Raw genomic sequence first — 17,693 nt, 5'->3', positions numbered from 1 at the left:
ATTTTGCAATATACACAACTAGCGAATCATTGAGTTGTCCACCTGAAACTCATATGTTATGGGTCAACTACATCTCAAGTAAACAAAAAAGGCAGGCTGAGTTTTGCAGGACTCTACGCTCAGCAGAGCTGGCCCCGGGGCAATGGCGTGTGGTACAAGGTCCTCTTTCAGATCTCAGCTGATGGGGCCTGAGCAAGTCACTTCCTCTCCAAGCCCCAGTCTCCTCCTCTGTAAAATGGGAGACTGAAGTGCCTCCCTTGAGGGGTCACTGAAATAATACATGCGTCAACAGCCTGGCATGCACTCTGCCCTTGGTGGGTCCTGTGACTTCCTGGAAACTCAGCTGAGACTCAGAGGTGAAATGATTTTTTTTTCTAACTGAAGTATAGTCAGTTTACAATGTTGTGTCAGTTTCTGGTGCACAGCATAATGTTTCAGTCATACGTATACATACATGTATTTGTTTTCATATTCTTTTTCATTATAGGTTACTACAAGGTATTGAATATAGTTCCCTGTGCTGTATACATATGACCTTGTTGTTGGTACCTATTTTATATATAGTCATAACTACAAATCTCAAACTCCCAATTTAGTCCTTCCTACCCCTTCTCCCGGCTGGTAACCCTAAGTTTGTTTTCTATGTCTATGAGTCTGTTTCTGTTTTGTAAATAAGTTCATTTATGTTTTTTTTTTTTTGATTCCATATATGAGTGATATCATGTATTTTTCTTTCTCTTTCTGGCTTACTTTACCTAGTATGATGATCTCCAGGTCCATCCATGTTGCTACAAATGGCATTATTTTATTCTTTTTTATGGCTGAGTAGTATTGCATTGTATAAATATACCACAACTTCTTTATCCAGTCATCTGTGGATGGACATTTAGGTTGCTTCCATGTCTTGGCTATTGTAAATAGTGCTGCTATGAACATTGGGGTGCACGTATCTTTTTGAATTAGAGTTCCCTCCAGATATATGCCCAGGAGTGGGATTGGTGGATCATATGGTAAGTCCATTTTTAGTTTTTTGAGGAATCTCCATATAGTTTTCCACAATGGCTGCACCAAGTTACATTCCTACCAACGGTGTAGGAGGGTTCTGTTTTCTCCACACCCTCTCCAGCATTTATTGTTCATAGACTTTTTAATGATGGCCATTCTAACTGGTGTGAAGTGATACCTCATTGCAGTTTTGATTTGCATTTCTCAGAGGTGAAGTGATTTGATCAAGGTCTCTTGGAGGGCAGAAATCATCTTCTGAGATCAGAGATTCATGCTTTGCCCCAAACCTCCTAGTTCCCTGTTTAAAAACATAAGGCCACATAATGCCATGATAGGCACCGACACCTCAGTACAAAAGAATTTGGGAAGTGCTTCTAGAGAGCATGTTTTGAGGGAGGAGGTGGAGACAGAGGGTCATAGGATAAGTCAGGGACTCTGAGACCCACTCACCAAAGGACTTCCCAATTCCCTGGACAGTGTCCTTTTATGATATGATCACTGAAGGTAGGAGCACTTCTACTATGGAGTCACGATCTCTGTAACAGGAAGTGAACTGGGAAGCAGACAGACTGGGTCATTTGTGTTTTTTATGAACCCATCCTTAAGCCCACACTTCCCTGAAACCAACACTTAGAAAAGAGTGGCACAAACACACAGACACCCAGTTACAGATACAAAGACACTGCCATTCAAACCCACTCAGACACAAAGCCCAAGGGCCAGGTGCGGACTCTCAGACATCCCCCACCACATATACACATATATACACGCAGGCTCTCACATGCCTCCCCTCCCACACACTGAGACACGCACAAGCAAGCACTTACAAGCACACAGCTCCCCTCTCGCAGTCAGACACATGATGAAAAGAGGAGAAAAATCAAACCACAGATTCATTCTTTCACTTCCTTGGTTTGGGGTAGGGCAGCAGTAGTTTGGGGACAGGCCTGCTGGAAACCCAAATTCAGGAAACACAGAGAAATAGATGCTAAATTCAGCCACCGAGAGGCTCTGCATCTTCTGAACACAACCTAACCTGCCTCTCTGGCCAAGAGACTTAATCTCAGTGGGATACTGGAGTGAAGTGAGGTTTGAGAAAAAGACAGCCCAGCCTGTGGGGGGACTGCTCTCTCAGCTGTCACTCCTGCAAGCCCTAGTAGTCACTGAGGGGACCCAGCAGTCCTGGGGGGAGGGCAAGCAGCCAGGGAAGAGGGGACAGAGCCTGCGTTGAGATGTCCATTTGAGGCACGATTCAGGAAGAAGAATACCTCAAACTCTGTAGATTCACCCCCTAGCTCCCTCATTCCCTCGCTGGGTGACCTTAGGCCTGTCTCTTAACCTCCCAGAGCCTTATTTGCATCTTGGGTTTTGTGAAGAGGTCCTAGGCGCCATGCTGTTCCCGATAGCCGCATCCCTGGTACTTAGCACGGTGCTCGGCACACATTAGGAGATCGGTAAATATTTGCTGAATAAATGAAAGAATGCACAGCCACAGTGAGACACCACTCGTGTGCCCACTAAACGGGCACAACCGGAAAAGGGTTCATAACATGTACTGGGAGCGCACGGGGAGGCAGACATGGTCAAATGCAGCTTCCAAGGGGGCAAAGATGCAGAGGCGTGTTGGCAGGCAAGTGGAAGTGTCTAACGTTTAAAATGTGCAAGACGTTTCTCACACATGTGTGCCAGGGTTCAGGGCCACACGGTTGCAAGAGCAAAAAACTGGGAACAATCTATGTGTCCATCCACAGGATGGCTAAATGAACCCACAGGTTCACTGAGGACTGTCTTGCCATTTGTAAAAGAATGGGGTTGATCTCTGTGCAATCTCTGCAGATTGCCAGGATGTGTTGTTGGGTGAAAAGGAAAAGATGGAGAAAGATGGACCATTGATGGAGGGAAAAATTCTGCACAAAGCAACATGATACTTTTATGTGGGAGAATGCAGGTTATGTGAGTGCTTAAAAAAAATCTAGAAGGACATAGACTAAGCTGGTTCCTGGGGGTATGTCTGGGGAGGGGAAATGCTTGCTTTTTTATCAAGAAAGGAAAAAGTAAATTAAGGAGAAAAGGAATGTGCATCAGTGAAGTACCTAATAAGTGCTCAGCAAAGCTCTGTTGACTCTGAAAATACAGTATAAGAGTGTTGAATGTAAACTCTGTCAGCGAAGTGCTGTTATTATCTTTTCTCAGGGGCATCCGTCCTTTCTGGACTTGCTGGTCCAGGAAAGGTGACCCAGAAGGCTCTCTCCAGAGGGACTCACTGCCCTGGAGCGAGGGGAGGCTACAGCCAGCCCACTGCCTTCCCCATCAGGGCGGCACCAGGGCCACCCCTACTTCCTTGAGCGTCATCTCCTGCCACCCACCACTCGGGCCCTCAAATTTTGGTCTCCAGGCTTTTGCTGGGGCCATGCTCTGCCAGGAGTGCACACTGTTCTCCTTCCTGGGCTAAGTCTCACGTGCTTTTTAAAATTCAGGTCAAATGTCACCTCCTCCCAGAGCCTGCTCAGCCCTGCCAGCTTGGCCAGGTAGGTGCCTCCTCTTGAGCCTGCAGACACTGGGCTTCCCACGTCCTGGGCCACAGTCAAGCCTACTACTGGTCTGTGTGCCCTGAAACAACAGGCCTTAAGCCGAGAGAACCGGGACACAGTTGACCTCCACTCTCAACAGCTTTCTCACAGCCGGGGCTGGAGGGGAGGGGTGTCGTCCTGCCCCTGCTCTCAGTGCTCCTACCCGCTGTTGGTCAGTTCCTATGTCAGTTTCACAGCTCCTGCAAGTTCCTTTCCCTGCCACGTCACCTGCCGAATGTGACTGCTACTGAACTTGCTGTTAGCTGCTGGGACCTACTTTGCCAGTTACGGGATGGTGTAGGGTGGGAACCAGACTGGCCTATTAGAACAGTGTGGAAAAATGGAACAAATGGGCTCTGAGCGAGGTCCTGAGAGACTTATTGATGAAAGGTGCTGGGTCTGCCGTATTTGGGCTTCGTGACAGTTCTTTTGGCCACTGGATTAAGACAATTTGCCTGAAGCCACAGCAAGGGTGGGAGCAGGGGGCCTGGGATCTGGTGTGTCTGGACCCCACAACCAGGGCTCTCAGAACTCCTCTTTCCTGCACCTCCTGTTCTGGAGTTATTAACACAATACCAGCGACTGCCTTCTGAAAGCTGGTTCATACTGGATACTTCACATAATCTCTGACCTAATCTCTCCTTTCTTCACCTGTCACATGGGGATAATAGGCCTGCTGGAATGTTCTCACCAAGTCTCCCCAGGACTCTGGAGTCCGGCCACCAGCTTAGGTCATCACTCCCCCTCTGTCCCCGACGAGAGCCTTGTCCTTGGGCTTGAGTGTCCCCAGCCACACACCCCTTCCCACCACCAAAACACACTGTCTTTCCTGCTATTGGGACCAGCTGGGACCAGGTTCCACTTCACACAAAAAAGCAACCTCTCTGGACAGAGGCCTCTAATTGGCGTCCCACCAAGCCCCAGAGCTCTCCAAACTGCTTTCACCAAGTTCCGCCAGCTCCCCAAGGAGTACTTTTCTCATCTCGTAAATGACAACACACAGCTTCTACCTCACATGAGACAATGATCAAGACCTGGCCCAGAGGAAGCTCAGCAAATGGTGACTCTTATTCTAGGGTCTCCAGGGAGTGAGGGCTGACCCCAGAACTCAGGCCCTGGGCTCCCCAAGCAGTGCTCTCTACGACAAAGCATGAATGTCCTGGCTTCCCTTGGGACTGTCTTTGCACCCATTTCAGGGGCTAGTGTGGTGAACTGGGCAGGGGGCGGTGGGGAGCTCGTGTGTGAGGGACAGTCATGAGGTATGTTCCAAGGCCCCCACTATAGGTCACTGTGGCTATAGCCCCAGCTGTCCGGAAAGTCAGCAGCCAGAGGGTTTTTTCTACACCCAGTCTTATAGTGTCTCCTGGGCTTGGAGGAATGTCTCCTGCAATCAGGATGTACTCTTAACCCCTCTCACATCCCAACAAAGCCCTGCCCCATCTATTGGACCCCTATCAACCTCTATACCTCACCCCAGCACTCACCCCATTGCTCTCTACACCAACTGCACATGTCTCCTTTCTGATCCTCAAGTATGCCAATCACTCCCGCCACAAGGCCTTTGCAGTGGCTGTTCTCTCTACCTGGAATCCTTTTCATCCCACTTTTAGAAAGGCCTCAACTCTAATCTCCAAGAGACTTTCCCTGACTGCCTTACCTCACACCTGCCCCCACCCCACAAACATCGTGTTGCTCCCTTTTCCCCTGTTTATTTTCCCATGGCACTTAAACCATGATCTGAAATGATCCTATGAATTCATTGTCTGCTTCCCCTATGTCTACTTGAAGACCCGTGAGTTCCCAGTGCCTGGCAGACAGTAGGCACTCAATAATTACCTACTGAATAAAAACTGAAAGAGTGAAATAAATGTTATTACCCCTATTCTGCAGATGAGGAAACTGAGGCACAGAGAAGCTAAAAAGCTGGCCCCAGGCCATGTGCTTATTAAGCGACAGATTTAAACCCAGGCTGGCTGAGGGGAGAATCCCTGTGCTAAGCCCCGCAGCTTGGGGCTCCTGAGAGGCGCACAGTCCCCTGGGAGCCTCGGCTATGAAAAACACGGAGGAGCACTGGGGAAGAGGGCGGTTTCAGGATTACACGACCTGACCAGGGGCTGCTTTTCCCAGCAGGACTTTGCCAAAGCTGGAAAGAGAAACTGAAAACCAGCGCCAAGGGTCAAGATCTTGATTCTCCCCAGCTGCTGGCTGGGCCCCTCACATCTGGGCTGCCAGAGCTGCCAAGGTGTGGGGGGGTGAAGAACTAGCCCACATGTCTAGCTGTGGACATACTGCTGACCCAGCTGCCCTGTGACAAGAAGTCAGCTATGCTAAGCACCTTCTCTGTGCCTGGCACTTCACTTTTGGCTTTGCTTCCATTGCTGCTCTGTGAGATACAAAACGTCCAAAGCCCATTTTGCAGATGGGGCAAATGAGGCCCAGAGAGGGCAAGCTGCTTGCCTGTGAGCTCCACATCTGTCGAGTCTGAGCTCCTCAGGGCTCTCATGCTCCCTAGCTTCGTATGAGTCCAGTGCCACTCCTCCAGGGAGAAAGGGCCAGGAGACAGATGCTTGTCAATCAGCAGATTTCTTATTCCCTTTTGGCATCTGGGTTTGGTTTCATTTTGAATTCAGGATTTCAGAAAATGAAACCAAAGCTATAGTAACTGTCACTGCTGGTGGTAAGGAAAACCCACGTGTTCTCAGCAACTGTGCCTCACTCACCAAGGCTTGCACAACCAGGATTTGGTCAGGGTGGAGGATGAGGCCAGGCCCATTGTATAGGCTAGGAAATTGAGACGCCGAAGGGCCCAGAGCCACAGAGGGTGAGACAGAGGCTTGCCTGGCAAGACCTGGAGCCTCCCCATCTTACCAAGAAGAGGGAAGTCGGCAGAACTGTCCTCACTCCTCCCCAGGTAGGCTCAGGACACAAATGAATCTCTCTGATTTCTTTGGCATCTACTGTTTTCTAGAAGATGGACGGGGATTTGAGATCACCAGGGATCTTGGGGGTTGGGGGTGGGGGTAGAAGGGAGTTTATAGCACACCTGATAAGGGCAAAAGCTTTGGGGTCCTACATCCTGGGTATGAATATCTGTTCTGCCCCTTCTGAGTTATGTGCCCCTGGGCAAGTGACTCCCCCTCTAACCCCTATCTGTAAAATGGGCAGATTGGACTGTTGTGTTCAACCCAATGGTCTAAGTATAAAGCATTTAGCATACAGTCAGTTTAGGCCAATACATCACAGATGTCAGTAAATGAAATAAATGAGGGGGCTCCACGCAGATGGGTGGGAGTGTGCCAGCAAGTGGGGGGCGGAGAGGACGAGGCCCTAGCCCCTGGGGAAAAGAGGTGGCTCTCCTAAGTAGCCATCTGGGCTGTCAGTGGGGGGTGCAGAGGGGATATGGGCCATCAGCTATTTATAGATTTCCCTCTGCCCAGAGGCCTGCCAAAGAGACATGCTGGCAGGAAGACAAGTCATGCAGGAGCCAGCCTGGCCTGGCCTCCTTAGCTGGGTCTGGACCACCCGCTCCCAGCTCAAGTGAGGAGGTGCTATGCCTCCCACTGCCAGCATCCAGGGGCCTGGTTTACCTCTGTGAAACTCTCCTTCTACTCTACCCATGCCTTCTATGGCCTGCACTCCTTGGACCAGGGCTTCTCAAATGAAGCCACGTGTCTGCGTGCTCCAATACCCTGCCACACCCACAGACAGCAGCTAAGGAAGAGCGGCAACAATGGCAAACACCTACTGACAGCTTACTATGCCCCAGGGACTGTTCTAAGCACTTGACCCGTAATCACTCATTTAATCCCTGCACTATGAGGGAGATAGTACTATTAACCTCTTTCATAGATGGAAAAACCAAGGCGAATGAGTTAACCACATTTTCAAGGTCACAAGGACAGAAAGTTGCAGAATCGGTAACCAATTCTGGGTCCAAAATCCAGCTTTTAAGTGCTACTTTATATTTTGTGACTCCAGAATGACCACAGCACCTGACCCCTGGCACACGCATGACTCTGCATCTTCTCACTCCCCTGCGTGCTCACACACGCACACACACACACACTCCAGGACCACTACATCAATGACTAATACCAGCTGTTATCAACATGAATTCAGGCAGCCAATGGGTTCCTAAGCAAGGCTGGTTCTGAGCCACCCCCTTGTGTTCATGAGGAAACACAGGGGGCCCGGGCTCTCTGGGGCTAGGGAAGGAATGCACCAGAGAGGCAGGCAGGAGGACCTGGTGCCAAGGCTTGGAGCAGAGCTAGCTGGGCTGCAGTCTGAGAGCTGCCTGTAGAGGGCAGTGTGTGCCAGTGTGTGGCCCAAGCTTCCAAGCCTGGCATCTTTCCCATGACCCCTCCAGGCTCTGAGACTCACCACTAACCAGTCCCAATGCTCATTTGTTGTTTCTTTCATTCAAAAATACATGTAGCAGCCAGGCACCTACTCCGTACCTCTCCAAGACAGACAGGATCACACACAAGTGTACAAGTCATAGCTGGTACCCCATCATCCCAAGCGCGAAGTTTGAGTGTGGGGAGGGGGCCCGATTCAAGCAGTGGGAGGGGAATCTTAAGTAGTAGAGATGGGGGAGAAAGGAGGGCTGAGCAGGAAAACTCAAAGTAGGTTTTCGGAATTATCAAATCTGAAAATGAACGATCTTTTCACTGGGTTCCAAATTGTGTTTAGAGGTGCCCAGCTGCTTCTCTTCCCAAAATAAAAGTGAAGAGGGCACATCTTGTTCAGGGCTCCCCTTCTGCCAGTCACTGCAAATCACAGCCCCTCAGCCCCGGGCCTCAGTTTCTCCAGATGTTGTATAGTGGAGAGGGCCAGTCAAGGCCACCGGGGACCTTACCAGGCCCCGCCCGGTTTCTGAGGAACTGGGCCTGCAGTCGAGGTGCCCCTCCCGTGCTGCCGAAGGGTTCCTATGAAGCCTGTGGTCAGGATGCTGCTTCCTGGGAAGCCCAAGACAGGCAGGGAGGGGTGCAGAGGCGGCCATCTAGAGAGCCCAGGACTACGAAGGCAGGACAATGGTGCGAGCAGTGCCGAGGATCCACGGCGGGACTCCAGCGTCGGGTGGAGGTGTCTGGTTCCAGGGTAGAGGACAGAAATCTACTTGAGATGGGTGCAGGGGAGAGGGGTGTGTCAGGGTCAGTCCAGAGTATCCTAAAGGGCTTAGATGCAGAAATCTGCGACCAAGGGTAGTGGGGGCAAAAGTAGGGCCGCCAGGTTCGAAGGGGGAGTCTGAGAAGGGCCCAAGGGATTCAGGGGTGGGGCTAGAGACCTTGATGGAGGGGGTCCTAGGACAGGTGAGAGGCTAGGCCAGGGTAGGGGGCCTCCCGGGAAGGGCTCCCCGATTTTCTGGAAAAGGTCGAGCCGGCCTGGTCTCCATCGCGCGCAGAAAAAGAAACCGAAAGTGGCGCGGAAGGGCGGGCCTGCGGGGGGTGGGGCCTGCGGGGGCGGAGCCTTATGCGGGCCACGCCTCCAAGCCAGTTTAAAAGACTGGTGCAGGGGGCGGGCGCGGAGCAGAGCGAGCTGCGGCCGTGGCAGCTGCTAGGCTCCCGGCCCCGGAGCATGCGCGAGAGCCGCCCCGGAGACCCCAGCCGCCCCGCCCGCGGCGCCCCGCGCCCCGCCGCCAGGTGAGCGGGGCAGTGGGTGAGAAAGCGGGAGGGAGAGGGAGGAAAGCACAGGACTGCCGGGTGTCAGGGCGGGCTCCGGGGCTGCGTGGTGGGGTCGTAGCCGCCACGCCCCTGGCCCCCGCTGGCCCCACCATGGCAGACCCCGCGCGTGGGGTTCCCGCAGCGCAGCTTTTCTCCTGCCTCTGCCCAAATCTCCCTGACGATGCTCCAGTCCCCGGCCTGGCCAGCAGGCGGCGGCCGCGGGGCAGTGAGCCAAGGGCCGGGTAGCCGGAGTTGGGGCAGGCTTCTCCCTAGCACCTCTCTCCACGCCCCCTTCTCTTACCCAAACTCCGAGAGACCCCAAGGCTGCACTCTGCCCCACCAAGCTCCCACCTGGAAGTGCTCCGCGGACGGGGAAGCCCATTTTCTAGATAAGCCCACTGAGGCTCAAAGGGCCGCGCCGACTTGATCCTGCGCCCTCACCCTTTAGGAGCGGCTCAGCCCCAGCCCCACCCCTTCCAAGTTGCCTCCGGGCCCTCACCTGCCCAGCCCCACCCAGACTCCTCGCTCACTGCCTGTCTACCCCATCAGCGCACCCCCGGACGCTATGGCCCACTCCTCCGGCCGGCCCTGCGTGTAGGATGGTAGCACACAACCAGGTGGCAGCCGACAATGCAATCTCCACGGCAGCAGAGCCCCGACGGCGGCCAGAACCTTCCTCCTCCTCCTCCTCCTCCTCCTCTTCGCCTGCGGCCCCGGCTCGCCCGCGGCCCTGTCCGGCGGCCCCGACTCCGGCCCCGGCCCCGGGTGACACGCACTTCCGCACGTTCCGCTCGCACGCGGATTATCGGCGCATCACTCGGGCCAGCGCGCTTCTCGACGCCTGTGGCTTCTACTGGGGGCCCCTGAGCGTGCACGGGGCGCACGAGCGGCTGCGCGCCGAGCCCGTGGGCACCTTCCTAGTGCGGGACAGCCGCCAGCGGAACTGCTTCTTCGCCCTCAGCGTGAAGATGGCCTCAGGCCCCACGAGCATCCGCGTGCACTTCCAGGCCGGCCGCTTCCACCTGGACGGCAGCCGCGAGAGCTTCGATTGCCTCTTCGAGCTGCTGGAGCACTACGTGGCGGCGCCGCGCCGCATGCTGGGGGCCCCGCTGCGCCAACGCCGCGTGAGGCCGCTGCAGGAGCTGTGCCGCCAGCGCATCGTGGCCACCGTGGGCCGCGAGAACCTGGCGCGCATTCCTCTCAACCCCGTCCTCCGTGACTACTTGAGCTCCTTCCCCTTCCAGATCTGACCGGCCGCGCCCGCCGCGCACGCAGCATTAACTGGGGCGCCTTCTTATTTTCTATTATTAATTATTATTTCTCTGGAACCACGTGGGTGCCCTCCCCACCTGGGTTGGAGGGAGCTGGTGTAGGGGGCGAGGCGCCTCCTGCTCTGGGCTGGAGACAGGGCTGCAGACCCTTCCCCACCTCTTGTGGGGATGCCCCCTCCTGGTGCTCCCTCTGGGTTCCCCTGGTTGTCGTAGCAGCTTAACTTAACTGTGTCTGGGGCCAGGACCTGAACTCGTACCTCCTACCTCTTCATGTTTACATATACCCAGTATCTTTGCACAAACCAGGGGTTGGGGGAGGGTCTCTGGCTTTATTTTTCTGCTGTGCAGAATCCTATTTTATATTTTTTACCACCAGTTTAGGTAATAAACTTTATTATAAAAGTTTTTTTTTAAGAAAAGGTTTCTAGAGAGTGTGCTTTGGTCAAAGGTTTTCCATGGTTCTGAGTGTGTCCAAGGTCCTAAGACTGATCCGTTTGGCTGAAGGTGTGTGGCCCATGTTCTGTGGCTGGGAACCTGAATGGCTCCACTCACAGTTCTTAGGGGGAGAGGAACCATCAGTCTAGTTTTGGTATGGTGTGTTTGGTAAAATGGCAGCTCATATTTGAGCACTTAATGTGTGCCTGGCCCTATTCTGTGCTTAAATTTACTTAATCTATAAAGACAACCCTATGAAGCAAGGCTCTTATCCCCATTTTACAGAAGAGAAAACTGAGGCAGGGTAAATTTGCCTGTGGTCATTCCTGTGTCAGAGAAGACACTTGGGCCTTTTTGGCTGTCTTCCCAGAAATCTGTTTGAAATGGATGACAGAGAGGAAACTTCTTTCATTCTATGACCACAACTTCTTCCAGGAAGAGAGTGGGGGTGGGGGCTTGATGAGTTTTTGGAAGGAGGAGTGGCACATTCTGAAACTCAGCATCTAGGGAGGCATATTTTAGATGGGATGGGAATATAGGGTTGGGTCTGACTTCTTCCTCCCCTGTTCTGTCTCATGGACTTTCTGGTGAACCCACAACTTGGAGACAGACGCTTTGTGGTCTGTGGTGGCAGAAGGGCCCTGCTGACAGCTTTGGGCAATTCCCTTTGCCTCTCGGGGCCTCAGTGGCTACCTCTACAATGGGCTTGCTGGGAGAGGTGCTTTGCTGTAACCCTCAGTAGTAAGCACTGATGCATAGTGGATAGAGGAGGTGATGTTTTCAGGAGCCAGCATCACCAGAGAATGCCAGAGTTTTATGGTTACTCCTATATCAGTGGCCAGCCTGCTGGCCACTCAGGGCTGTGTTGCTGCACCTGGTGAAACTGAGCCATTTTCAGGTTTAGGGTTAAGCAGCCTCGCAGACACATCACACTTCTTTTTAGAAGTTAGGATGGCCCTCTGCAGCTTTGGACATGCTTATAATGGAGTGTCCTAATTTTTAATAATACCTTTCCGACTTGAAAGTGCCGCATAAAATTAACTTGATAGTCAGAGAGCTGGAGAGGCCCAGGCTTGTCTTGGGGATTAAATTGGTTCTAGGTCTCAAGGTAAGGGATGGCCAGGAGAGATTTAGGATCTCAGAGAGCTTTGGCAATTTCATCCTTAAATGAAGTGGGGTGGGAGGGAAGGAGGTGACGTCTTGTCTCTGTGCCTCCAAGGAATCACTGGTTTTTCTTTTGCAACCATCTCCCTGCCCTTTGTTCTCTGCTGTGTGGATCAGGTCCTGTCCTTGTTCTGACTTTCCTGTCTCCTACCCAGCTTGGGCAGTGCTGGGAGAAATCCAAGAAGGAGTGCTTGAGCATACCACAGACACTTCGTGAGTGCTTACTGTATGCTGGGCCTGTGCTACCTTGTTTAATCCTCACAAGCAGCCTGTGAGTTAGAAACCTCTCCATTTTACAGATGGGAAAACTGAGGTTCAGAGAGGCAAAGTAGGGCATACAGCAAGTGGTGGAGCCGGAGTTTCTAACTTGGACAGTACTGCTTCAGAGGCTGGGTACCACTAGGCAACTCAAGAGGGCATAATGTTTGAATAATAATAACAGCAGCAGCCGCAAACATTTATATATCGCGTTACTGTACAGACACAGTTCCAAGTGCCCAGATACCTATATTTAAACACCTAACCTTCACTCTAGCCTTAGGATTAGGTCCTACTAACACCCCCATTTTGCAGATGAGGAAACAGGTCCTCATCTAAACAGGGACAAATTAGCAGTTACTTGATAGTATTTTCAGGGTTTTTTCCTCCTTTCAAAAAACGCTCAAAAGTCACATCTTCATTACACAAATTCATACACAAACCCCTTCCCCTTAGCAAAACAGCTAAGAATAAAGGCTCCTCTAATCACACTCCCCAGTGCTGGCCCCTTCTCTTTGTGAGTCATTTAAGAAGAAATCTATACTAACATACATACAGTGACCTAAAAGCCCCCCGGGAGCTGCACTCCAGGTCCTGTGTGACAGATCTTAGGCACACACCAGTGCAGACACACTGTGGGGTGGGGGTGGGGGAGCAGTATGCACTGTGTGGCTTCCCTGAGATACAGATTCTCTCAAACCTCAGCTTCATGATTCAGCAGCGCTGACGTCAATTTACAAGAATGAAAAGTGAGAGGAGGGTTTGTGTGTGTGTGAGAGACTGAGTTGGGGGCCCAGGTGCCCCTGAGGTATCCTCTCCACTGACAGCGGGTGAGCTGGGCAGTGGGGAGTGGGGCGTGCAGAATGGGAAAGGGGCAGCTCTTTTGAACAATGGGGACTGCATGCAGGTGCAAGGACAGCCTCTGACCAGCATCAGAGCCGTTCTGAGCTGGGGACTCTGCACCCTGCTTTAGAGATCAGGAAATGGAGGCACAGAGACGTGCGGTCACTTACTCACAGCTCAAAAGTGATAGCCAAGACTTACACCAATTGGTTTCTTAAAGAGTGGAGGCGGGAAGAGGGAGAAATCCCGTGAAGATGCATAGTCCCAGGCCTCAGCTCAGCCTGTGTGATCCTTCCAGTTTAATGAGTGGAACTGGTATTGTCCCACAGCCAGGAAGTAGAGAGCTGAGCCTATTCCTGAGGTGATGCACATAAAGCACTTAGCACAGAGCCTGGCAATATATCTCTGAATGATGTGGTGCTCAGTAAATGATAATGAGGTTCATATAACATTCACTGAGCAGCTACTATATTCCAGGCATTACTCTAAGCACAAAGGATACAGGAATGGACAAAATTGAGGGAGTCTGGTCCCTGCTCTCATGGAGTTCACATTCAGGGCCCAAGGCAGTAAATAAATAACTTAAGTGTGAAACTAAAGGAACAGGAACATTCCAAGTAATGATAGTACTCAGATGAAAACTCAACAAGGTGGCTGGACAGTGGGTGGGGCTATTGTCAGGAAAGCTCCTCTAAGGTGACACTGAAATTGTGCCTGGAATGACAGGATGGAGCCAGCCTGGGAGGTGGGCATTCCAGGCAGAGGGAACAGCAAGTGCAAAGGTCAACAGCTGGGAATGAGGTCAGCCCAAACTGGAGGGGACTGAGTGGAGGCAAGTGGCAGGAGATGAAGTGGAATGGGTGGGCCGTGGGCCAGAGCCCTACAGAGCCCTGTAGGCTGTGAAGACGAATGTGGATTTGCAGTGTGTTTGGGAGCCTGGGCATGACCTGATCTAATCTGTAGGACCAGATCTTCTGACTGCTAGGTAGAGACAGACTAAGGCAGGTAGGCCTGGTGAGATGGCCTTAGGCTTCTTGCCTTATGTGTGTATTTTGGGATGGAAGGAGTGTTTCACTCTTGGCCAGACCCCTCAGCTCCAGCCAATCAGGCCAACAGTGAGGCAGGGCCAGCCACAGGACCTGCCTGGCCCAATGCTGGGACCAAATGTGGGGCAGGCCTGAAGTGGCCAGCCCTGGGGCAGGAAACCACAACTATGACCAGACCCAAAGCTCTGGTCTCAACAGAGCCCCAGGGCATGGCCCCCCAGACTCCAGTGAAAGGCTTCTTGGAGCAGTGGTCACCTGTGCAGGGCAGAGCTGGCCTCAACTTTGGGGAAGGATGCACAGGACCTGAATGGAGGTAGACTGGACCTGACACATGGTGGGTGTGACCTGCACCACCTGGAGGCTTGCTCTGCATCCGCCTCACTTGGGCAGCCCCCTCACTACCATCATCCAGAGACTTCCCAGAGCTGGAGACTTCCAAGTAATAATATGGACCTGGCCTGACTGAGGGGAGGGTGTCTCAAGATCCCTCAGAGAGGGGAGTGCAGTCTTCAACAAAGCAAATTCACACAGCGACAATGGTGCCCAGTGTGGGCATTCAACTGCCCCTCCCACCTGGTCCTGGACCTGGGACCTGACACAGCCTTCAGAAGATTTGGGGTTCCATGCTCAACACCCAATGTTTGGCCCCAATACAACCCCCTACCTTCCCCACCACACACACACCCCGTGTGAGGTCCGGCATCTCCAAGCCCCAGTCCTCCAATGGCTCTCGGCCACACTCAAGAGAAGGCTCACCACCCACGAGGCCGCACGGGGCCCCTGGCCACGCTCCTGGCCTCAGTGTTCACCGTACTCCCTCCTGCCCCTGGGCTTTTGGACATGCTGTTCCCGCGCCTCATGCAGTTTCAAGGTGAAGGGCTTACACAAGTACAACTGCCCTTGCTTTGGAGCGCCTCACCGCTCCTCGCAGCTGCTGGGCGCCCAGGCCGCCACGTGCCGCGCGCGCTAATGACGTCACCAGCCCGCCCTCTCCTGCTGCTCGGCAGTGCTCGGCTCCGTTCGGCCCGCGCTCGGCTCCCCTCCCCTCGGCCTTTCTGAGCCACTGAGGGCTACCTGGCCCCTCTGGCATCCGCGTGGTTCTAAGCCGCCTCGTGCGTGCTGCCAGCTTGGAGGCTGCATCTTCCAAACCCCTCCATCCTGGCGCAGAGAGCGCACATCCTAAGGACATGTCAGGTCAAAACCATAATAGCTGGCTCTCCCCACCCCTCCAGTCTTGAGAGACCAAAAAGCGCTTCCACCGCATCCCAGTCCACACAGACCCCTGCTGCCCCAACTCACACAGCCCTTAGGTCCTGAATCCTATTTTCCTCACCTGGAAATCAGATTAACCACTGTACCCACCCCATGGACAAAATTAAGTAAGAGAGTGACTGTACAGTGCTTAATACATGATAAGTATCCAATAATTGGGACTGGCCTCTCTGCTCCTTGATTTTTCCATTGATGCTGTTTTAAAATAATGCCATTTACTGAGCACCTAAAGTGAGCTAATACTTCACCCAGGTTGCATCGTGAGGAGATGGGCTCAGAAAGGTGAAGGAATTGCCACCACAATGTGTAAACAGCAAAGCCAGACCTAGAATCCAGGTGTTTAAGCCCAAGGTCATCTTACCCACTACAATGCTCAAGGGTTCAAGGGTTGATGTGCTTCTGACACTTAGGACCATCCTGAAGGATGTTCAGAGGCATAGAACCAGCCAGGGCTCAGAGCACCTCACTAGCCTATCCTTTCCCCCCAACACAGACTGGGAAGCCAGGCAAGACAGTAGGCTGGTAATTTACCTTCAAGGCTGCACCAGAATTCAGCCAAGAGAATGGCCAGGCTGCTTGATCAGAAAGGACCCTGGGGCAGTGGCTCCAGGGCAGCCTTGGCAGTTGGTGGAGGGCTGTGGGTGCAAATGAGGATGGGCAAGGACAAGGATGGTGTGAACCAGACAGCTGGATTCTATGCGGTTGCAGGGCTGGGAGGTTGGCATTCAGGGCTGACCCCACCTGGGGAACTGCAGAGGCCTGTGTGGTGAGACACTCCCTCCCATACCTCCCACACCTGGATGCAGCTGGGAGGGGCATACAGAGGCATGACGGAGGGGAGGGGGCAAGGCCTGGATAAGTCAGCCTTGGAGGGCCCCTCCTAGCCAACATTTCACTGTGGGAGGCAGCACAGAGGTGCAGAAAGAGCTGGAACTCAGGACCTGGGTTCGAGTCCTGATTGTCAACTGTGTGACTGTTATAAAATGAGATTATCTATAAAATGAGAATTGGATTCAATTAGACCCACTCTGCCTTGCTTCAGAAGAGACACAAGGATCAAATGATTGTATATAAGTGGAAACAAAATGGATCACCACCCAAACAGAGGAATTATTATAACAATTATTATTTTGCAACACCTGGGCTGCCTAGAGGTATTTGAACCAGAGTAGCCATGAAGCCAGACTGACCTGGTTCCATTCTCAGCTACCTGCTCATCCATGCCAAATGCCCGCTAGACGCTAGGCATCGTTCCATGTAGTTCATGCATAATATCGCATTTAACCCTCACACGAACCATGTGAACCAGGTATTACTGTTATTATACTCATTTTGCAGATGAGGAAACAGAGGCACAGAGAGGTTAAATAAAGTGCTCAGGGTCACACAGCAGATAAGTGGCAGAACGAAGGGGGTTCCAATACAGGCAGCCCAATTTTACAGCGATTTCCTCATTTTAAGCTCTTAAGCTGAGGTGGTCAAACGATCAGACCCTAGAGCTCCACTTTTATGATTTTGCCAGCTCTGTCCAAATGCCAGCTGTTATGTTATTCAATTGTATTTTTCAAATCAAGTTACTTGGTTTCCTTAAGTAAATTTTATTCAGAGGGAAACATATCATTACTATACAAAGAAAGCCAGAATCATCTGACATAAAGAGGTAACCCTTGAAAAATGCAATGAAATTCAAACAATGTTAGTAAGTTCTAGGCAGAGATCAGTGTCTTGCTCTGCTCTGAGAGGTCTGCTTTGTGTTTGGCTGAGAGGGAGGGAGGGAGGGATAGAGAGAGACGTGTTAACCGTCAGAGAGGTGTTTAAGACACAATAGCGCCCATATGAGACTTTCTTCTTGACTTAAACAGAAAGACCACAAGAGAAGGAAAATAGGAAAATCACTGTTTCACAGCAGGAGGTGGGCTCAATGTTTTATCCAGAATGTCCCTGTGTCCCACTTAAAACCATCATCCAGGGACCCTCCATCCCATGCTTGGGAAGCACTGCCCAGTTTGGCTGCCAGCTGCATGCCGTGGGCACTGACTCTGAGCCTCAGTTTCCTCACCTGTGAAATGGGGGAAGTGTCTGGATCTCACAGGGTATAGAATATTAAAAGGAAGTAATTATAAACTGTCACGCACACAGATATATTCAGCAAGAGGCATGATGTTG

The 17,693-nt window shown here is 52.2% G+C and overlaps 1 protein-coding gene across 1 annotated transcript; it reads left to right on the top strand.

The window, feature by feature from the left end:
- Positions 1–9,065: 9,065 nt before the first annotated feature.
- Positions 9,066–10,916, top strand: SOCS1 (suppressor of cytokine signaling 1). The gene is made up of 2 exons (XM_010961744.3): positions 9,066–9,217; positions 9,788–10,916. Exon 2 carries the CDS (start codon positions 9,838–9,840, stop codon positions 10,486–10,488), a length of 651 nt encoding a protein of 216 aa, XP_010960046.2. The 5' UTR covers positions 9,066–9,217; positions 9,788–9,837; the 3' UTR covers positions 10,489–10,916.
- The last annotated feature ends 6,777 nt before the right edge of the window (positions 10,917–17,693 follow it).

Source organism: Camelus bactrianus, chromosome 18 (genome assembly GCF_048773025.1).
Source record: "Camelus bactrianus isolate YW-2024 breed Bactrian camel chromosome 18, ASM4877302v1, whole genome shotgun sequence".
Lineage (NCBI taxonomy): Eukaryota > Metazoa > Chordata > Mammalia > Artiodactyla > Camelidae > Camelus > Camelus bactrianus.
This window is presented reverse-complemented; position numbering and strand designations above follow the sequence as displayed.

What these genes read in the sequence shown, in the direction of transcription:
- SOCS1 (XM_010961744.3), top strand. Translation starts at nt 9,838, where the DNA reads ATGGTAGCACACAACCAGGTGGCAGCCGACAATGCAATCTCCACGGCA.